The 21,692-nt window shown below is 37.3% G+C and overlaps 1 protein-coding gene across 1 annotated transcript in view; it reads left to right on the plus strand.

Moving 5' to 3' along the window:
• Positions 1-21,692, plus strand: part of GPR176 (G protein-coupled receptor 176) — a 31,694-nt gene that overhangs the window by 7,387 nt on the left and 2,615 nt on the right. Inside the window, exon 2 of the mRNA XM_015632331.3 lies at positions 21,156-21,408. Coding sequence (XP_015487817.1) covers positions 21,156-21,408 — 253 coding nt within the window. The remainder of the gene's footprint in view (positions 1-21,155; positions 21,409-21,692) is intronic.

Raw genomic sequence — 21,692 nt, forward strand, 5'->3', positions numbered from 1 at the left:
TGGGTGGTCACTGGGGCAACAGCTAAACTGGATGCCCAAAGACTTGGGATTTCTCCATATTATGTTTCCTATACTTGCTGTCTCAATATCCAATGAGGAAAGAGTTTTCAAAATGTTTTGGTAGTGGGGTAGGTATTGCTGGAAAGTTTGCAAATGGCAGAAATACCAGTGAAACAATTATTGTATTGTACCTTCCTTCATCTCACTGCTAATTAAATGCTCTCCCTGCAGGAAATACAGCCTCTTGTTTTCTGAACAGTACTGTTACATGTAAGCCTTTTCTATTTTTAGTATCTTTAGATTAGATTTAGCAGCTGGAAGCAGGGAAGAACTGGTGCCTTGTAGTCAGTCAGCTTCCATAGAAACATTACAATAAGGAAAATATCCTGGACTGGAAGGCTGTCTGAATAAGAAATTGTGTAACTTCTTATGGCAAGGCATGAGTTTAGCCAGACAATGCAGATAGCAATTATGGTGGTAATGAAAGCTCTAGTGAAGCTGAAATGGTGATGGCAGGGAGAGCACAAATTGTCTTATTCTCTGCTCATGGTCTTGCTGTCATTGGTGATTGCTGGGAGATTGCTGTGGGCTGCTGCCTTTTAAAATGATTTATTAGTTATGATATTCAATGCTGTAATTGACATATCTTTCCATCATGAATAATCTGGAATCCTGGCAAGTACAGTCCTTCCTTCTGTTCTGCCAGTTCTTTTGGGAGGGGGGAAAAAAGCCTGTAGTTGTTTGAGAGACAGAGGCTATTTTTAGTCTGCTTTATTCTACCACCTTTGACTTATTTTCTTGTCTCTCAAAGCAATCCATACAAAAACTCATTAATTTTTTTTCCTGAAGACTGATAAAATAGAAAATGATCTTGCTTCTTCTGTAACCTCTTGTATCTTTGTCCACAAACCTTGTGTCACTTGGCATGTTTCCAGACCCCAACAGCCTTACTTGTTGTATCTATATTTTGTGTGACATAACTGATAATTTCTTTGATATCTTAGAAAAAAACAAAAAAAAGTCAGTTATAAAAGGGTATAAAATAAATTTTCTTCTGCTATTGCCTGGATTAATTGGAGCAAGTGGAAAATACTGAGGTAAGGTGTTTTGGTTTTTTTTTTGTTTCAGTTTAATATCTGTAGTTTCTAGGATTATCAAGAACAAAGAGTAGTCTGATTTGCCTTTTCCATTTGTGATACTAGGTTTATTTCCCATTTCCTTTTCAGAGGAGCCCCTTTATATTTTGTCAGTCTGAATTAGGGATTTCTCTGCCCCTGAGCAGGTAATCACATATATTGTGATCTGGCCAGTAGCATTATTTCTTTCTGGAATTTGGCTGGCACATTGAGATTAACGTGTTAGTTTTAAAAAGTTTTATTAGTTTAGCGTGTCTTTTGCTTCAGTGCCTGAGACTGCTGTCCCCCTGCTGTACTGTAGGATGGTGCCTTTGTACAGTGCTTAGCAGTGAAGTTGCTTGGCAAATGCTCAGAGTAGCCTCAGCGAACTCCCACTTACCCAAAGCAAGTGGCCACCAAAGGAAGTGGGCCAATCCCAAACTCACCAGTCTTGCTTGGCCTTCCCCCTGCTCTGTCTTTCCTGGGCAAAACCGTTGTGCCACCTGCCCTGTTTGGTTGAACTTTGTTTGCTGCTCCCTCCACAGAGAGATAAACAGTCATCCTAATTTGTTTGGCATGCACAGATACCCTGGGATTGCTGAACACAGCATCCATCTTTTATTATTTTATTTTTTATTTTTTTTTTTTTTTTTTTTTACTGATACATTGTGTCTCCATCTTGCTTAAGTCTGGGAAAGGACCTATATATGTACAGTAACACTGTGTACATGACTGCTAATCATCAGGAAATGAGAGGGGATGTCGCCACATACACTGTCCTTTGACATGTCCATAGTTTTTTTTAGCCCATGTTTTAAAAGATAGAGGCTTATTTTGCCCATTCCACACAAACATTGATGCATTCACAGGAAATGGGGACATTGCAAGGAACATCATGTACAGGTCAGCAGAATTACTATTATACTTAGAGAAAAAGCTGCAGAATTCAATAGTGTATTACAGAATGTTCTTTTACATCAATAATAAAAATTATCTGTTATCCTTATTTTCATCCACTGCAGTTTCTAGTGTTCATGTCAGATTAGGATAAGTATTCTATTAAGTATTCAGTATTCTATGTCTGCAGTTTAATTTGAAAAATTGCCACCACACTAAAATTTTTCTGACTGTAACAAGCCTCTGTACTAGGACAGCAGACATCCTTATGTTTTATTTGGTTTTTAAAACAGAGTCAGTAGAAGAAAGAGATACTGAAGTCCAGAGAGCAAAGGAAAGAGTAAAAGAAGCTAGAGTATATGAAGGTAGCAGAAGAAGCAATGGTTATGATGTGCCTAGAGATTCATACAGGTGAAATAGAAATTATGAGTGAGTTTTGGCTGTCTGAGACAGATGGATGGTCACCATCTGCTGACTATCAGTCTTGTGATGTCACCCAAAGAATCATTCTCTGCTTTTGGAAAATGGGGCCATAGGTGACTACCAAAGGTAACATGGCTTCTTAGGGAATACTGTGATCTTATCTCAGTACTCCTCAGATTTGTGGTATCTCGTTGTAGACAATGGCCAGGTTGTGCCTTTGGAAACTCTAGAAATAAAATATTCATAAACTTTTGATTTTAGAAATGCCCCCTCCCACACCCATATCCTTCCCCCTCCCCCGGCCCTGACACTTCTATAATGTTTCAGTCAAGTTATTTTTATAATAAATTTTTATTTGAAAAATGATTCACTACATTGGTAGAATCTTAATTAGAAAATCCCTGCTGGTTGCTGAGTGCTTTTAGTTATTTTGATTAATCAGATACTACCACTGTGTGGAATAATTCTGCCGTGACATGGAAAGTCTTTTAAACAATTTGCTGCTGCTTAGGGGTTCCCTAAGATTGACTGTAAACTGAGATCATCACAGGAGCATGCAAATAGGAAAAAAATTTTGTGCTTTTTTAAACTCGGTTGCAAAGCCTGTAAAAAACTGGAATAGAGATTGAAATCTGACTGTAGATATGAAGGTGAGTTGCACAAAATTGGCTTGGTCTATGGAGAAGACAGCAGACAGACCAAAGAGTTTTGTTATATTTCCTTTTTCCTGTAGCCTTTTGGCTGTTGCTAAATCTACTGAGTGCAGTCAGAGACTTTTATTTTTTTTGAGATTTGTTGCTTTTGGCATGGTGACTGCTGCAACAGCATCATGTAATAGGAGTCTCAGGCTAGTTGTGTTTTAGGTAGTTATTAGGGAGCTTGCTTTGGTTTTCCTTACACAAGGGAGTAGGTGTCAGGAAGCTCAGTGCCATGTCTGGCAACTGCTCCAGAACTGCTCTGTCCCATCTGTGTGGACTTGAGGTAGAGTGCAAATACGCTCAAGTGCTTATCATCCTTTGCATTCAAAAGTGTGAAGTCACAAATGAGATTTGTGCTTAAGGAATAAGCATTCAGACTCCTCGTGGCTGTTTCTTGTCAAATCAAATCTTTGTGGCATGTCGCAGTACTGAGAGGGCTCCATTTGTAAAGTTTTTTCATTACAGCAGATTAGTAAAGTTTGGTGTGCCTCAAAGTTTCTAAAAAAGGAATGTTGATCTGCCATTCTGGTACTGATAAAATATCTTTCTGCATTTTATATAGGTTTTTAATGATAAATGAGATTTTGTTCCTTAGAAAACATGGTTAAAGCTGTAAATTTGTAAACTTTCAACTTGGCCTGTGTAAAAAGAGGTTGCCTTTAATCAAGTTAGTTTATTTTCAGTGTCTTATCCTTAATTTAGTTGAGTTAGCATGATTAGATCTAAACCTCCCTTGGCCTGATAAATAATGCAAGATTCTATTCTGTAAGGTGCAGAGTGAGAAATATGAGAGATCTCTGTAACATTTGATTTTTGAATGTTTTGTATATATTATTTTGTATGTTCCCTGTGAATTTTTATTTTTTTTTTCTTTTTTGCTAAAGATCACAAAAGTATAAAGCACATTTGTCTACAGAAAGCAAAACAGAGAGCTCTTGATGATACTGCCATTGGTACCAAAAAAAAACCCAATTACACTGGAGTGTTACCTTCACCTATTCTGATTGCAGGCTATGTGATTATGTGTGCAATGACAATCCAGATAGATAAAATTAAGTTTAAAGGCACATAAGTAAAGGTTCTTATGTAAATATGCTGAAAAGTGTCTATGAAAAAAGCTAAGTACTGTTATTCCATCCATGTAAGCCACTGAGCTGTGTACACATTGCAGTGTTAATGCAATATTTGTCTCAACAACAGTATCATTAAAGTCACAAAACTTAGCTTTGAAGATTACTTAGTATTCAGATGTGTCATAAATCTGCTTTATTTTGCATTTTGTTTACTTGCATTTCAGTAAATGTAATAAATAACCTACTAGGTTTGTGCCAACTCAGATAAAAAAGAGCTTTGGTAAAAAACAGTACAAATCAAAGAGTACCGAGCAAGTCTCATGTCCAAGAATGGTGTGTCTTCAGTCTAAAAGCTTTTCTTTCTCTCTTCCCTCAACTTTTGCAGCTGGTTTAATAAGATTTCCTCCCATACCATCTTTGCCTCTTCTTACTTGGAAGAGCCATGATTCTTGTTGTTTGTTGTACTGGAATGGTAACTTGAGAATCATTTTCTTCTGCTTCGTCCTCTGAAAAGATGTAAAGACCTCATCTGAAGAGCACTTCCACAGAGCTTTAGTAATAGACATTAGAAATGTATTTTTAAAACCCAAACAGCCAGAAACAACTCCAATGGGGTAAAAGTGTAAAATGGATAAGTAATTTGAATTAATAATGTTCCCAAACATAATACCTAGCAGAAAGTGGATTTAGAGAAAAAAATTACCCACTAATATCGTTTGTAGCCAACAAACACATCATGAAAGGAGTCTTTGTAAATCTTCATGTTTGTCATAAAGAATGCTTATAAATAAAAAAAAAAAAACAACGTAAAATTACCTTATATATGCAGACAAAGAGGCAGAGCTGTGCATGTCTTTTTCAACATTTGTCCTGTTTCTCAGCAATGTAGAATTGGTAAAAAAGTCATTTAACATTACTTAGAATAGAGGAAGGGAGTAATTTCAGTGCCAGTTGCATTGAATGACACTTTTAATATTTTTTCAGAGCAGGGGAAATCTGGTAACTGTATTATCAATGTACATCATTCATCTAAATGTGATGTTTGAAAGAAATGGAATTTAAACAGACATAGCCTTCTGATTCCTCTGCAGAGAGGAACACTGGGGTCTGTCACTGCTGATCATACTGGGAGCACATGTAGGTTATGTAAGGAATGAGCTGTTGACATAAGAAGTGTCTGCTTGCATCTTGGCTTAGGTCCTTTGTTGCAGAGAGAGTTAAAAATGGTGATCAGAATACTACAGATCAATCTCTGACTTTGTGTCTCTGAGGAAACTAACAGTCTTAATATTCCCAGCAGAATGTGGATTTGCCGTGTGTGGTATGCATACAGGGGTGAAGTCTCTTCCTCTCTCACTCTTCCCCTCCATTTTGTATTCCAGAGGAAAACACCTGCCTCTCTTTTATGGGTTGCATTACTTTGATTTATTAACCTGATGGAAGAGCAAAGGAAAACTGTCCATCTTCTCTTCATTCGGTTGCCCATAGCAGGGAGAAGCAGAGATAACCTGCAAGTCCTGCTTTCCTGTCAGGACTTGTGTCACAGGCATGAGATGTGGCTGAGAGGGCAGTAAGGTGTAGCTTTATGATCATGTTCCTCTAAGGAAGTACTGGGACAGCCAAATTCATTGACAGTGGCTTGCTTCAAGGATCAAAAGTGGCATCAGGTCTCAGTTTTGCATTTTGTGATGTTTTTATCTTTTCTATGATAAATGTAAATTTATAATGTAAATCTTGCATTTCCTACAGAGACACTATCATCTCAGCAAAGGAAAGCTAGTTATGAAATATTTTACAACTACTTCATACATCAGGCAGCTTGGGATCAGTGGGATCGCAAAAATAGGATATATAGAAATGCTTCCCAATTAAATCTGCTCATTTCCAAAAAATGTAAATAGTCCATTATTTCATTCCCCAGATCTCTTAGTGTATGGAAATGTAAAATTTAATTTCCATTTTCTTTGGAGAATATCATTATCAAGTCACATTAAAAACTTGCAGCCTTGAGAGAGTAGTGGCTTCTACTGATGCATGTATGTGAGCTTTCTATACCCAGACAGGTATATCTGTGGTCTGTGTGTTTGAAAACATTGCAAAACAAAAAGCTAAATGACTGACATCATGTTGTAATGCCCGTGTGGTAGAAATCACTAGCCAAGCGTTTGATCTGGGAGAGCTACTTCTGTTTAAAAAAAACCAACCAACCAACCAAAAAAAACCAACTCAAAAACCCTCAAACCAAAAAAAAAAAAAAAAAAAATCTAAACCCTCAGACATGTAAATTAGATGTGAAATAATGGATACATTGTTTAGTCTAACCACTCTGTACAGTCAGATTAAGACTACTATAAGTAGGCTATTAATCAAGAATTTAAAACCATTATTGTATATAGAACTGAAACATTAATCGTTCAATACTTTTTTTTGATTGATGTGCACACTAGATGCTTTCTGAAAAATTTATACAACCATTGTAGTTGTGAGTTGCATTCCTATTAGCATATTTTGCCAATAAAGCTTGACATGGTAAATTAACTTTTCTGTCCTTGAAATACCAGTAGTTTTTGATTGGTTGCTGTTGAAACAGCGAGGCATGAACAAAGAAATGAATAATCTCCACTAAAAATAATTTTAGAGGAATCAGGGAAGTCATGTAAACTCTGCTTGAGGATGCAGGTTGCGGTGCCTTGCTCTCCTCAGTGTGCAGGTTCCACTGTGCTCTGTTGAGTAGTTCAGACAAGTGATAGGTGAATGAGTCAAGGTTTAATAATACCTTTGAGTTCTGATGCAGTGATTGTTTTTGCAGTGTTATAGAGATAATTTCTGAAGTTAATTTTTAATTGAGTAGGCACCAGAGGCAACTGTAGACTCTCACTAGAATACTGTGAACTGTTCATTTTTTCTTTCTTTGCTTTCAGTCTTGATCACATGCTGTTTAAATTTCAAGTTTGTTACTTGACTGCTGAAGTCTTCCTTTACTGTGCTCTTAGAAAAGAGGTTGCTTCGGAATGCAATTCTCATAAATTAAAGCTTTTAAAGCAGCATTACAGTTTGTGTCACTCTTATGGTATTAGCACAGATCCAAAGATCAAATGGATCATGGATATGGAACATTACAGCTTTCTCTGTACATTGGAGTGGGTTGTCAGGACAGGGCAAAGGATTGTCATATGGTTTCCTGTGCAGAATATTTTTCTAGGAAAGCAGTGGAGTGCTGCAGTCTGTTGGTAATAAATACCCCGTTAAATGCAAAAAAAAAAAAAAGAAAAAAAAAAGAAAAAAAGAGAGATCACTTACTTCAACAGAATCTGAAAGAAATCTATATGCTAGTTTGCTAAAATGAAAGCATTTTATTGAAGACCTTTTAGAACACAGGTGGCTATTTTTCCTGTGGTATTTATATAATTTTCAAGATACAAGAGATTATTACAATTATGCAATCTAAAATTACAATCATAGTGAAGCCTTCTGTTTGCTTGTATTAAACTTACCTTTGAAGTTTATGCAGTGATTCTCGTGTGGTTTTCCCCAGTACACATCTGGAAACAAATTGTTACTGACAATGGGTTGTGTCCCTCTGCAAAATCAGAAAGAGTCGAGGTAACCTCTGGTCGTGGATTGCTCTGTTCTTTGAGTGCCTTCTCATGAAGCATTACTGATGCTTGTATTGGCACTTCCATAACTGAATCGTTGATTACAGTATCTCTTAGGTGAAGAGAATTTCTGGAATGGCTTTTTCTTAATAAATTGTTTTTGAATAAAATGTCCTATCCAGATTGAATTAACATAAGGAATACAATACAGATACGTATTAATTTGTTTGCACTTAAGTTTCTTTGATAGTATATTCTTAGTGTAAGCATGCTGATGGTTTGTTTACTTTTGGAACTTCAATGACAGTTTGATAACAAAACTGGCAGTAATTTTGTTATGACATTGTTTACCATATACACTACTGTATGTTGGGGTTTTTAAAACAATTCTTTTACCTTTTTCAATTAATTTATCTTATGTTTTTGATATAAGAAATTTGCTTATTTCCAGTGCTATTTTTATGTCTAGTAACTTAATCTAATAAAACAACCCAAACACATTCCAAATCCAAACAATAAAACCGTGTAATTTTCATTAAGGAGTCATTTTACATTTGTATTTGTGAATGTGTTTATTAAGTTGTTTTTGCAGTCATTTTTGATACAAGGAATATAATGATGAAATAGTAGTAATCTAAAGATTCAAGTAATCTTCCTCACAATTGAATCGAGAAGATACATTTTTAAGACATTTTATCAATGCATATAAATATCTTAAGGGTAGATGTCAAGAGGATGGGGCCAGACTCTTTTTAGTAGTGCCCAGTCACAGGATAAGGGGCACAAATTGAAACACAAGACATTCCCTCTGAATATGTGGAAAAACTCCTTTACTTCAAGGATGACAGAGAACTGGAACATTCTTCTATGAGAGAGTGTGAAGTCTCCTCTGGAGATATTCAAAACCTGTCTGGATTGGATCCTTTGTAACCTGCTCTGGGTGAACCTGCCTTACCAGGGAGTTGGACTAGATGATCTCCAGAGGTCTTTTCCAACTCCTACCACTATTTGTAACAACTGAAATGTTGTCAATGTCAAATATAATGTGTGGTTAAGCAAGACTAAATCTTTGATCACTTCTGAAAGGTTTCATCTGAAATTTATCAAAATCACTTCAGTGAGGAGAATTTTAGTATTTCATGTGCAACAGCTTAAATTGACCAAGAAAAAAAGCAGAACTAGTTTGTACTACCTCTATTTGATGTAATACTGTTACTGTGGTCTAAGAATTACTGTCAGTGGTGTCCTTGTTTTATCCATGACATTCTTTTAACATTCTTTTAATAAATCATTCTTGCTTTATTGTTTCTGCTGATGCTTTCACACACATTTGCTTCTGTTTGCATTTCATTCAGACTGATCTTGGTATTTCTGTTGCAGGTCTTCACAGACAAATCCCTAAATGGCTCAGAAAAGGATCCACTACTCTTTCTTGTATTAAGGTCACAAGTTGAAGTATGCCAAAACCCCTGTAATTAAATATACAGGAGCTTTTTCTTTGTCTCTCCTGTCTTGGAAAACCTTTTGGATTTGTCATAGTGATTTTTGAGGGACTACTAAAATATGCAGTCCTTATCTTGCTCTTCATATTTCCCCTGAAGTTACAAAGTATGTTTGTTTTTAAGGTAACAAGACTAATTACTGAAAATATTGCATCCAGGCAACGGAGGTACAACTTGAACTATTTCATGTGCTAATGACACATTTTAGTCCCTTAATGGAAGAGCTGAAATCACTATAGATATCTGGCATATGTTTCTGTTGTTACTTCATCTCCTGAAGCCAAGAGAAATTGCTGGATTTTTACTTTCTGCTTGTTTCCATGTGGCATAGAGAGAGACGAAACATTTTCACCTGCTGACAGTGGATGACTCAGTACAAGAGAGGAGCCATTACATAAATGTGTCATCCCAACCAGTGTGACATGGTAGTTTTTTTAGGAAAGCAAAAGGGAAAAAGTGTGTGAGAAATGTAGAAATACAAAAGATGAAATATAAGTAACACATGCAGTAAATGTAGCAGTTTGTATTGGTTTGTAGCAGTAAATGGGTTGAATGTTTAATAAGCAGAGGTCAATGATGCAGCAGCCAACTTCTTGGTTATTTATGGATTTACTGCCTGTGTCACAAGAAATGTTGTTTTAGAGATGGCTGCAGAGAACAGATGCAAGATGCAAGTGGAAAGCTTTGCTAATGAGCGTGAATGTGTGTAGGAAAACACAGCAAGCTGTGTTTTGATGCACCCCCTTGCTGATTTGCCCCAATCCAACAAGTCACTGCCTGTGTGCTGTGTATCCTCTTTGGTGGAAAAGGTAGGATGTGCACATATGAAGCCTCTTTCTCATTTCTGCTGGAGACTGCTGTTCTTTATAGGCTTAGCTGTGTGTCTTAGGTTCATTTAATTTTTACATGCATATGGCTAGTACATATTACCAGTTCATACTACCAGTTCATACATATATATATATATAGGAAGACAGTGAAATATTTTTTTAGCTTTGGAAAATAAAATTAGAAACTAATTTTATGTTGTATTGTTCCAGCTTTTGATCATTTTTTCATATTGAAATCAGTTTGATTTTAATATGCTAAGAGGCCCAGTAGTTCCATTTGCCAGCAAAGAGATTCTGTTCAACTGTATCTATCAGCAAAACACAAAAAAGTTTAAAATGATATACTGCATGCAGGTCATTGATGAGTGAGTTTGAGGAGCCATCAGTGCATGATAGGTCGTGCATCGCTGCACTAGTGCAAAGTAACATTCAGCAAAGTACTGGTAATGTTATGGCAACTTTCAGGGTACATTATCTTCTGCTGTGTCCAGCAATTTATGAAGTTCAAATATGGACATCTACTTGTATTTCTAACACTAGGGAAGAAAAGGAGGTTTAAAGCAAAACTAACCATATTCTCTTCCTTTGCCAGTATAGCAGTCATCTGGATTATTGGAAGATAAAAGAAAAGTTAAAAACTCTTTCCACATGTCAGAGTTGTATTTTGGGTGACTGTTAGGCAGTTTTACAGCTTACCTTACTATCAGAACTATTTTGCTGCTAGACAGTGTCCAGACTTGGAATTTCAAAAAGAATTCATATTCCTAAGGTCAAGAAAAATTTCAATGTTTCTCCAGTTTTTGTATCTTATTCTGGTTCCATTTACTACAGTGAATCCTGGGAATTTGCCTGTTGTTCTGAATTCTAAGCCATCAGTCCTAATGAGCTGTATTCCTGGCTTTTTTTAATTGAATGGAGGTGTTAAGTACTAATGCTAATTTTTTTCAGTGTTTCCTGTGAAGGCATTTGACGATTGAAAAGTTGAGGCCGTTTCACTAAGCCCAGTGTTATTTTGGGTTTAACAGTGCTGTTTTACAGAGAATGGACCTGTGAACTGTGTCTTGCTGGGAGGATTTTGAGCAAAGAAAAGGGAATTCAGTTATGAAAAGAGTAAAAGAAAGCAGATTGGGAGTGGACAATACAGAATTCCAATACTGGAGTATTGTGGAAGACTGTAAAAAAGTAAGGGAGAAGAAATCTAGGGAGAGTCTCTGTCAACAATTGACTCTGTAAGTGAAATGCTTGATAAAAAAAAAAATCTAAAATTATACTTCAAGCTTCTATATATTTTAAGAAAACAAAAAACAAATCAAGCCAAACCCCACATCTTGCATTCTGTCAGGCCAGAAATGCCTTCATCTTAACAGTAAACCACCTTGCCTGCCCAGAGTTATCCCATGGGAACACTTCTTTTTGACAGACAGGATAAATCTGATTTGGTTCCATACTTCCATATTTCTTCAGAGAAATGCCACACTTTGGTAACCAAATAGAATATTTTTCCATGTGATTTTTAGAATAGTATATGATTTAGGATCATACTTTTTTTTTTTTTTAATAAATCCTGATTATTCAGATGTGTGTTAAAGTCCCCAGATCTAATTTCTTACTCTTGGTGGGTATGACTTGAGTACATTTACAGGGCTGGGAGGAGTGGAGAGAAACATTCATTACAGTCAGCTGTCAAGGAGGGAAAAAAGTTTGTTTCTAAATAGAATGTAAATTAATCCCACTGCACAGGATGTATTAGGCATATATAACTCCTGTCTGAAGACATCTGTGTTTGAGAAATGAAGAGCAAATATGCCCAGCTGGTGACCTTGTGAATGGTTGCATGGCAAAACTGTATAAAAATAAAATTTTGTTTCTAGTAAACTGGCACTTGGAGAAAGCGAAGCACTGGCAAACTAATGCAGGAATGATGTCAGATCTATCTTGTTTGTATAGAGCAAAAAGAAGTCACAGGACTGTGAGGTTGGTCCAGAAATAATTTCTGCTCTATGAAATAGCTGTTAGTGTGGTATCTTTCAGCTACAAACTCCCTAATTTCAGCTGTAATGGGGGATGAAAATTGGTGCTAACAGGTAGTAATTTTTTTAATCAAGAGTGCAAGATAGACTCAATTTCCAAACAAAAGATAAAGTCTGTCTTCCAACTACTAGTAATTATCACAGGCTTTTAAAATTTTGCTCTCTGTTAAGGGTCATTAATTTTAAATTTTGTATACATCTCATTTTTTCTTCAATAAGTAAGCCAGGGGAAACCAGCTACCCAGTAATTTAGTAAAATTAAAATTGTCCTCTTGGTTGTATACGCTGCATAGATCTCACATACCCACTATACTACAATATGGTGTAGCAACTAATTTCTTTCATAAGTTTTGTCTGAAAATCTTGGGTGAACAACTAGAAAAGTACTGGATGCAGAAAAAATAATTTTGCATAAGCATGATATTGTTGGACCATATCTGCATTACATTCTGGTCTGGTAGCATTTTGTGTAAGGGTGGACATAAGGGTGAAGGCAGAGAATAAGGTTCTGAACAGCACAGGCGGTCATCAGGTGGAGTGTGGAAGGTGGGAAGTTGCTCCTGTCAGCTGTTGATGGTGGAGCAGCTTACAGCCAAATGCTGGAGCTGCACTAAAACGCAATTTTTTTCACAGCCTCACAAGTGCAAACCTGTCAGTCTCCTCCTGGATCTGCCCTTGGCATGTCCTGCAGAGATTATGAGGTCCTGCAGGTTCCTCCTAAAAGAACCTTGTTAGGGACTAGGGCTGGCTTTCTGAATGAATCATCTGTGATGTGAGAAGATGTCCCATCTTTGTGACCTTACATTCTTAATAATGGGACCAACAAACCTGCCATGAATTGCAGGTGCTTGTGGGAAGCCAGACAAAAAAGGTGCATTTGAAGAGCCATAGGGAGGTCACCAACAAAAGTGATTGTAGGCTCTCTGCAAACAAAGAGGTACAAAGAGGCATACAGCAGTGTTATTTAAAAACAAGTCTTAAAACCTGCTTGTTTCCTGTGTTAAGGCTTCTGTTTGCTGTTAGATTCAGCACAGTGGTCAGGGTTGCTCAAGTAAATCACCTTGCTGCTTGACACAGTCCTCTCATGACAATACATGTTCAAAACAGTCCTTTTTTGATTGCTTTATAAAACAAAGGGATAATGGCTATTCCTCTTGTGCCAAGGATGGTGAAGAATAGACAGATTGTCTGTTGAGAAAGATTACTGCCTTCACTTGCATTCTGGGCCTTGTGGTGTTTCACTGGCTGCTTTAGATTTCCTCTCTGAGGGCGACTGGCGTGAAGCCTTGTGTAAGCCAGGGGGTTCACTAGATATGATCCTTTGTTAGCAAAGGAGATTCAGGCCCAGACTTCTGCTAATGATTTCACATACGTTGATGATGTGTGCATTCAATATATTTTCCTCTTCTCTATCTGTTCCTCGTATTTCCTTTGTCTGTAGAATTGATTGAAACATTGGTCTCTCTGTCATGGAGAACTCTTGTGGATATCATGTAAAATCCTTGGTTTAAAAAATTTGGTTACATTTTTGTACTAAGGCTGGTCCCTTAGGTACTGTGATTCAAAAAGTTACTAATTTTGGAAATACTTTATATTCCTGTTATGGTTAGGACAGTACATCTGGACATGTTTTTCAATTTCCTAGCTTAGGTTTGAAAGGTAAGGCCACACTTTGCTGCCGTATTTTCCTGACATGGGAACAAATCCATGGTTCTGAAGTTGCAGATGCAATATTCTCTAAGCATTTTTCCTTCCAAGAATCTTGAAGAATTTCAGCTTCTTTGAGGAGATTGGTTTTAAAATAGAGACCAGGAAGTCAGGCAAGTCAAGTGTACATTAGCAAAATCAGTGGGTTTGCTTGTTTGCTTGATTGGCTTAAATGATCTTGATGGCTGTTGAAGTACCATAGTTAATCAAAAGGGAGAAAATTATTGTTCCTGTGTAGAAATTCTTTCCATTTAGTGGGATAGCAAATACAAAAGGTGAGTCAGGAAAAAGTGGTATGGGGTATGAAGAACTGGAAGATGACCAGTGCAATGCTTTTTTACCTTCCTTCAAATAAGCATACCTGAAAGAAATAAAAGTGGGCCTACAAGACCATTAGCAAGATGTAGTTACTTTAGAATCTCCCTACAGACAATAAACGTATCAGATACAAAGAATAACAGTGGGAAAAAAAAAGTCACACTGGAAGTATATTAATGGCAATTTAACATAGTGATTTTGACATTAAAAACATCACAGAAGTTATGCTTGCTGTAAGTATATTTATATAAGCTGTAAGCAAATTTAAAATTTGCTCATATATGTTTTCTGCCTTTGCTGCACCTTCAGAGCAAGTCAGAGTAGCAGCTGCCAGTTAAGTAGTTATGTAGGCAGGTTGTGGCCTTGGACTTAGAATAAGTGGTGCTGCAACAAAAGCCAGTGACATACCTGTCATACCTGCAAGGAAATCTCTGTTCACTTTCTGAGACTAAGCTGCTATGAACTAGCTCCTTCCATAAAGCCTTTCCTACCTTTTAACTATACATTGCTGGGAACAGAAACCACGTAGACAAGTATCACACTTAAAATGAAAGGGCTTCCAATATAATTTAAATCTATGCTGAAACACTCTGCAGGAAAACTTCCCTGTGCTGGAAAAACTCCTGTGTTGTGTAGTTCATTTAACCTGATAAATCTCTTACATAATTATACTTCTGAATCAGTAGTTATGATGAAAGTAGGAATGTGTGAATGAGAATTCTGAGAACAGGAGAAACATTTTAAAATTAGGGACTTCACCTGTTTTGTGAAAGGAAAAAGTTTGGCAGACAGCAAACCTTGTTCCAAGGTAGTTAATTTGCAGCAGACACTTAATTTTGGATATAAAACACTTGTTTGCACATATGCACATGCACAAACTAAAATTGAAAGAAATGTACTAAAATGACAAATATTTCCCCACTATTTTTAACTGGACTGCAATTGTTATTTTATCACTGAATTTTGAAGTTGGTAGCAAAAATGTTAGAAAAGGTTGGATTTGGTTTCAAGAAGTTTACTTTTTGTTTTTATGTAAAGGTTATTCCATCAGTCTCATAACTACAGTTCTTCAAACTAATATAGAAAGAATTATTAAGAATTATAAAAGAATTGCAAAAATTTATCCATGCTTGAGTAGGGTTTTCCTGACATGATCTTCAGAGGTCCCTTCTAGCCTCAACCATTCTGTGATTCTATGATCCTGTGATAAATTTACACATTTTTTTCAAGCTGTGTAAGCCAAAATGTATCCTGACATATCCATATTCTTTCTGGAAATGAATAGGTAAACTTACTTATCAATAAGAAGAATATTTTATGGCTACGTATCATGGGTACCAAAAATATTTCCAATTAATCACTTTTTTGGAGTGTGGTTTGTCAGAGTAAGTTCTCTCAAAAATACCTTCCTCAAAATACTTTGAAAAACAATAATAAATAGTATTGGAGAGTTGAGAATTTGATCACTGCTGTTTCAACGTAAGAATTTTTCCCATTCACCGTGTTCACAGAAACTGTGACTTGTTCAGTTAGTTTTTAATGAACAGTTTTAATGGCTAAAGCCTAGTTTCTAACCTGTTTTGTGGCTTCCTGTTTTTGTTTTTTGTTTTTTTCATAAATAAGGCTGCCAGCTCCTTCCCTGTGACAATGCAGGCAGTGTGGGTGGGTACGCAAGGGCTCTCTGCTAGGAAGGCTGGCTGGATTCTTGGAACCCTGCTCTGGAGGGAAGTGAGCAAGCAGAGGACAGCATGTTGTGAGGAGGAGGATGTTTCTGGAGTGTGGACTTTGTTTTGATTCAGTTGTGTGCTGATTAAATTTAACAAAAATGTGAGATGGATGTCATACCAAGTGAATGGATTGAGTTCCGTGAATTAATTGACAAAAAGCAGTATTTATTTTTGTTTTTTTGGATGACTGCATGGCAAATGGATTTCTTAAGATAACTGTCTCTGGTTTCCATGGTGATCTTACTTCTGCTTGTTAAAGGTATTTTTAAGACTCTTTCACATTATTTGAAGTATTGCTAAAAGCTAGTACTTCAGGACTATCTCAGCTGTTGATGCCTGCATCAACATATCGCATCTGGCAGTGAAATTCAAGCAGTACAAATTGGAAGGGGAGCAAAAGTAATTTTTGCTGCTCTGAATCAGACTAATGTACTCTGATAACCATTTCGTGGTCAGAGAAGGTTAATGTTTGCAGATTCAGTGAACTTGAACCACAGTAAAGGCTAGAAGGATTTCTGGGCAGCATGCTGTGGTGAACCATTGTATTTACTTTCTCAGTGTACTTCTGTGCAACTTAAAGTACTGTGTGGCTGCTTATCTATGATGTTTCTCAATTAAAAAAAAAGTAGGGGATGACTAAAAACAATCATCTTTTCAATCTTGTACAATAGAGTTAGTTGGTATATAGTACATGGAGAGTTATTGAATATTGATAGTTATGATAATAACAGAATAAAAGAAATTCTGACTCGGCAGGCTTTAAACATGTTTCTAATGTGAAAAGAGCTGCTTCTCTTGCAGTGGTTACCTTTAATATTTCACATTTAGTTTTCACTTGGAGAAATGGTCAAAGGCACAGGTGAGCTCCTTATGGGGAGCAGCTGAGGTCACTTAGTTTGTTCAGCTTGGAGGAGAGAAGGTGGAGGGGTGACCTCATTTCAGTCTACACCTTCCTCAAGGAGGGCAGCAGAATGGGAGGTGCTGATCTCCCCTCTCTGGTGACCAGGAGTGGGACACAAGGAAATGGAATCAAGCTGCATCTGAAGCCCAGATGGGACATTAGGGAGAGGTTCTTTACCTTACAAGAGGGTGATTGGTCACTGGAACAGGCTCCCTGGAGAAGTGGTCACAGCATCAACCCTGACAGGGTTCAGGGAGTGTCTGGATGATGCTCTTAGTCATAGGGTTTAGTTGTAGGCAGTCTTGAGGGAGTCAAAGAACCTCACTGGGCCCCTTCCAACTTCAGCTATTCTATTCTAAGCCTGATTTTTGTGTCCTGCTCAGTCAGTCTGTATACTGAGAAGGTTGTCAGGTAATGTCAGGTGTCGTGTTTTATGTAGGTACAGCTCTCTGAGATGACCAAAGATATGCTTTTCCTTTTTAAATTGAAAACTCTTCATCTTTCTGCATATATGGTGGAACTTGGCAATATGGGATATGCTTTGTGAAATGTGATCTCTTATAAATGTCATGCATGTTCTGACAGCATTGACTTACAGGAAATTGCAAGATGCTGTATTTTCCAGCTGGTTGTTCACTCCAGTTTTTCTTGGATGTCCCCCAGCTAACCAGTACAAACCCCATGGGAAGTTTGCATCCAAGGTTATGTAGCTCTAGACTAATGATCCAGCAGAAACCCTTCTGGAGCTAACCTATGGTAGAAAATGACAGCTTTGCCCACTGTGAGGATGTGCAAAAGCCCAGTACAGTTGTAATCTAAAGAGAATAAAATTTTCCTAGGTTCATCAGTAAATGACTAATACTTGGAGAGTGGAAAAGAGCCTCTAGACATTGTGAAAAGACTCAGAGCACAATTGCTATTCAGAGCACAACAGCTTGTTGAATTGCCCTGTTGCCTGGAACACTGTTATTCTCTTCCATGGAAAGAAGTTGCTGGGGAAAATTGAGGCACAATGAAATGGGAAATGTTTGCAGTTTTGTTCCACAGCTTCTTGTATTTAATGCCACGCAAAGATTCCGGTGTAATTTTTCCTCTGCTTTGGGATGCATGAAGGGAAATACTTGATTTGAAGGCATCAGCACAAAAATCTACCAGCCTATACTAAAGCTGATCTGGTTCATTAGAGCAGTTTATTAATAGATAAATCATAGTTGCAAATGAAAAAATAACATTTCCCTGAGGGATATTCCCTGACTAATTTTCCAGTGTCCCAAGTGGACACTTCTGTCTGCTTATCCTTTTTTGCCTTTCAGACTCTGATTTTATTTTATCTGTTTAAAGAGTTCCTCCTCGTCTTTGAACCAATACTTTTTTTCACACTTCATTCTTCCTAAGTCAGAACCAGAGCTAATTTAATTTCCTTGTAACTCTCTGATGTATAAATGACATAATTTGTAGAAGTAATTCAACAGCTGAGACTATGGAGTCTTGAATGAAGCTCCTCTGCAGGACCCTGAAGAGCAGCTCAGTAGGTCTCTAGAGGCTTCTGAAGTATTAATGAAAACACTTCTGATTTCTTTTAGTTTTCCATTCTTAATTTATACTAATTCTAATGAAGATGAAACTTGCTTGGGAATTAATGTTATAAAATCAATGCAATTGTAACTAGATGAAAGATCTAAATTAATTTAAAACAAACAAACAAAACCACACAACGAAAGTCTGTTTTCTCCCCTCTCGAGGGCATTGTAAAAATATGTTATTACTGTTAGAAGTACTTTCTAATTGCTGCAGAGTTTGAGATATTTTTGAAAGCAAGTTGTTTGATTGACAGAGTATCTCCTAGCCACTTAGAAAGCTTTAAATACAACTGATTGAATAGTGCCGAGGAATACATTGTCGAGCTCAAAGCACCTGCCAAAACCAGGTGACGATTCCCTTCTTTAAAATACATCAGATAGTAGAGATGTAACTCAACTCAGTATTTTGTCAGTATCAAAAAGGAATTTGCATAAGACACATGACGCAATATATAGAAAATTAAATCCCAAATGACATTCTGGTACTGCAGACTGAAATAGGAGGTCTGTGAGGCAGATTTTAAATTTAATATTGCATGCTTCTGTTGAAACAGTGCTGTGTTATCAAGAAGCAGAACTAGACTTTTTGCTAGTTCTTGGTACTTGCCACTTGGTATGCACATTGGCCATGTGAACAAGCATATGAACTTGCTGGTATTTTACATGGACAGCCATAGGAAAACTACTTAATACATGAAAGCTTGGGTTTTTTTATTGATTGGAGGACAAATCAAGGCAAAGAATGTTAATGTCAACAGAGGAGTGTTGGGGGACTGCAGCTGCTTTTCCATATTTCAATCAGCAGCTTAAGATGCTGTTTTCTCTCATTATGTCTATTTGTAGGTAACAAAAATGCTAACAAATCTGCCACATAAATAATTGCACTTCAACTCAAAAGAACTTCTGGTAAGTGTCAACAATATAGAGTATGCACAAAGTGGCTGTTGATATGTTCTGCAATAAGAGCAGTTTAACTTTGCTCAGAGGTGGGAAACTAAACTCTACTTTGCATGCTGTCCAGCTGCAGAGAATAAATGCAGTTGTCTTGCCGAGCAGTATTTGTATGCTGGTAGCTGTGCTTTGACTGGTCTGGTGGTACTGCATAGTACAGCTTTGGGAGAAATCAAATAAAGGAGAAAAAGAATGTCTGTGAAGTCAGGGTTGGAAAGCTGGGACTAGGTTACACGATGTTGTTAGGTGATGTTACCTGAGTGTGCCCCACTCAGCTGTGCTCGCAGAGATCCTTGCCTCCACAGATTAGAGGGCTGAAGCATTTGATCTAGGCAGACTAAAGAAGTTGGGGTTGTTAAGCCTGGAGAAGAAAAGGCTCCAGGGAGACCTTACTGCAGCCTTCCAGTACTTCAAGGGGGCTACAAGAGAGCTGGTTAGAAAAGGATTTTTTACAAGAACATGTAGTGATAGGACAAGGGGAAATGGCTTTAAACTGAAAGAGGGCAGGTTTAAATGAGATATTAGCAATAAATTATTTATTGTGAGGGTGGTGAGGCACTGGAACAGGTTGTCCAAAGACATTGTGGATGCCCCATCCCTGATGTGTTCAAGGCCAGGTTAAATGGGACTTTGAGCAACCTGGTCTAGTGGAAATTGTCTCTGCCCATGGCAGGGCGGTTGCAACAAGATGATCTTTTAAGGTCCCTTCCAACCCAAACTATCTGTCATTCTATGATCATTCTAGAGACAGATTTTTAAAGGAGAGAGAAAATTCTGTGAGTTTTATGGTATTTTGATATGCATTAGAAGAGGCCCGTGGTGTAAGATCAGATCACTTAATTTACTCTTGCACTGTTGTTGTGTAAGATAGAATCATTGGGAAATTTGTGATGGAGAACTTGCGATGTGTCTGTCATACGATATTTCTTTCTGAGACTTGGATGGAATGCAGTGATAAGGGAAAAATACTGCCATAGCTAATCCTGGGCTTTTTTCCCTGTACTTTTCACTGTTTCGCTGCTGTCCATCCACCCTATTTGAAATGAATGTGTAGATCTTGAATATCCAAATCAGCAGGTTGCATTCTGTGTGTATTTCTGTGAAGCTACATGCATCAAGTATTTTTTTTTTTTCCGTTTTGCTTGTCCCATTTGTTTTGTTACTATGTACTTAGAGAATGTCCTGGGGGAGGGGGAAAGATAGATTTCTTCTGGGTGTGGCTTTACACAGGCCTGTCTGTGCCATTGAAGTGGTCAGTGAAAAAAAAAAAAAGCAAGCTGCTGTGATCTACTTACAAACAGATTAAACTACATACTTACATTTATATTTTAATTGTATCTGTATTTACTTAATGTATTTTTATCTCTAAAAAAGAATTCTGTACTATTTATTAAATATTAATATATATAAATATTGTATGAACACTTTAACCAATTTCTGTATTTGAATATTCAGGATGGACCATTTAATACAGGAATCAACATAAGTATCTAAAAATATGGTTTGGATAATTTTCTTAGGCATTTGCCTCTGAAATCCCCTAGTTCATTCGTTACCAGGAGCTGGGAGGGGATAGCTGGGGTGTAATTGTTTTCAGCCTTCTGATTCATAAAGCCACTAGCCCTTACAGGCTTCCTAATTTGAGCAGCATCATGATCCAAATCAGTGATACCTGGAAAATTCCAAAAAATTATTTTCACTTGCAGTACTAGGGAACATTCAAATTTGTTAAGATTATTGTTACTGGGGCCTGGGGTTAGTTATTTGCCTGTTTTCCTTTTTTTATGCTTCCTGTCTTTACTCGCAGGTAACATCATGGTGCTGTGGTCAACTTGCAGAACATCGCTACTTAAATCTGTAACCAACCGGTTCATTAAGAATTTGGCCTGCTCGGGGATCTGTGCCAGCCTGGTCTGTGTGCCTTTTGACATTGCTCTTAGTGCCAGTCCACACTGCTGCTGGTGGATCTATACGATGCTCTTCTGCAGAATTGCCAAGTTTCTGCACAAAGTCTTCTGCTCAGTGACCATCCTTAGTTTTCCAGCCATTGCTCTTGACAGGTAATGGGGACAATTTGCTATGATCCTGGATTTTTCTTTCTTCTTTCTCCCTTTGTCGTGATAAATGTGGTATCACTATCTGTAGTGCACACCAATGTTGCCACTGGAGCAGCATATCATTTACCCTTCTCCATGAGAACTTGTGATCTGCCTCAGAAAAAGCACAAACTCCTATCACATATAATGATAAATGTGAAAAGTCTGGTCTGCCACGAAAACTCTGTGAGCTTAAAAGTCCTCAGCAGTACTCCAGTAGTAAGCAATCAGTGTCTGAAATTTGAAGT

The sequence above is a fragment of the Parus major genome, chromosome 5 (assembly GCF_001522545.3).
Source record: "Parus major isolate Abel chromosome 5, Parus_major1.1, whole genome shotgun sequence".
In the NCBI taxonomy this organism is placed as follows: Eukaryota; Metazoa; Chordata; class Aves; order Passeriformes; family Paridae; genus Parus; species Parus major.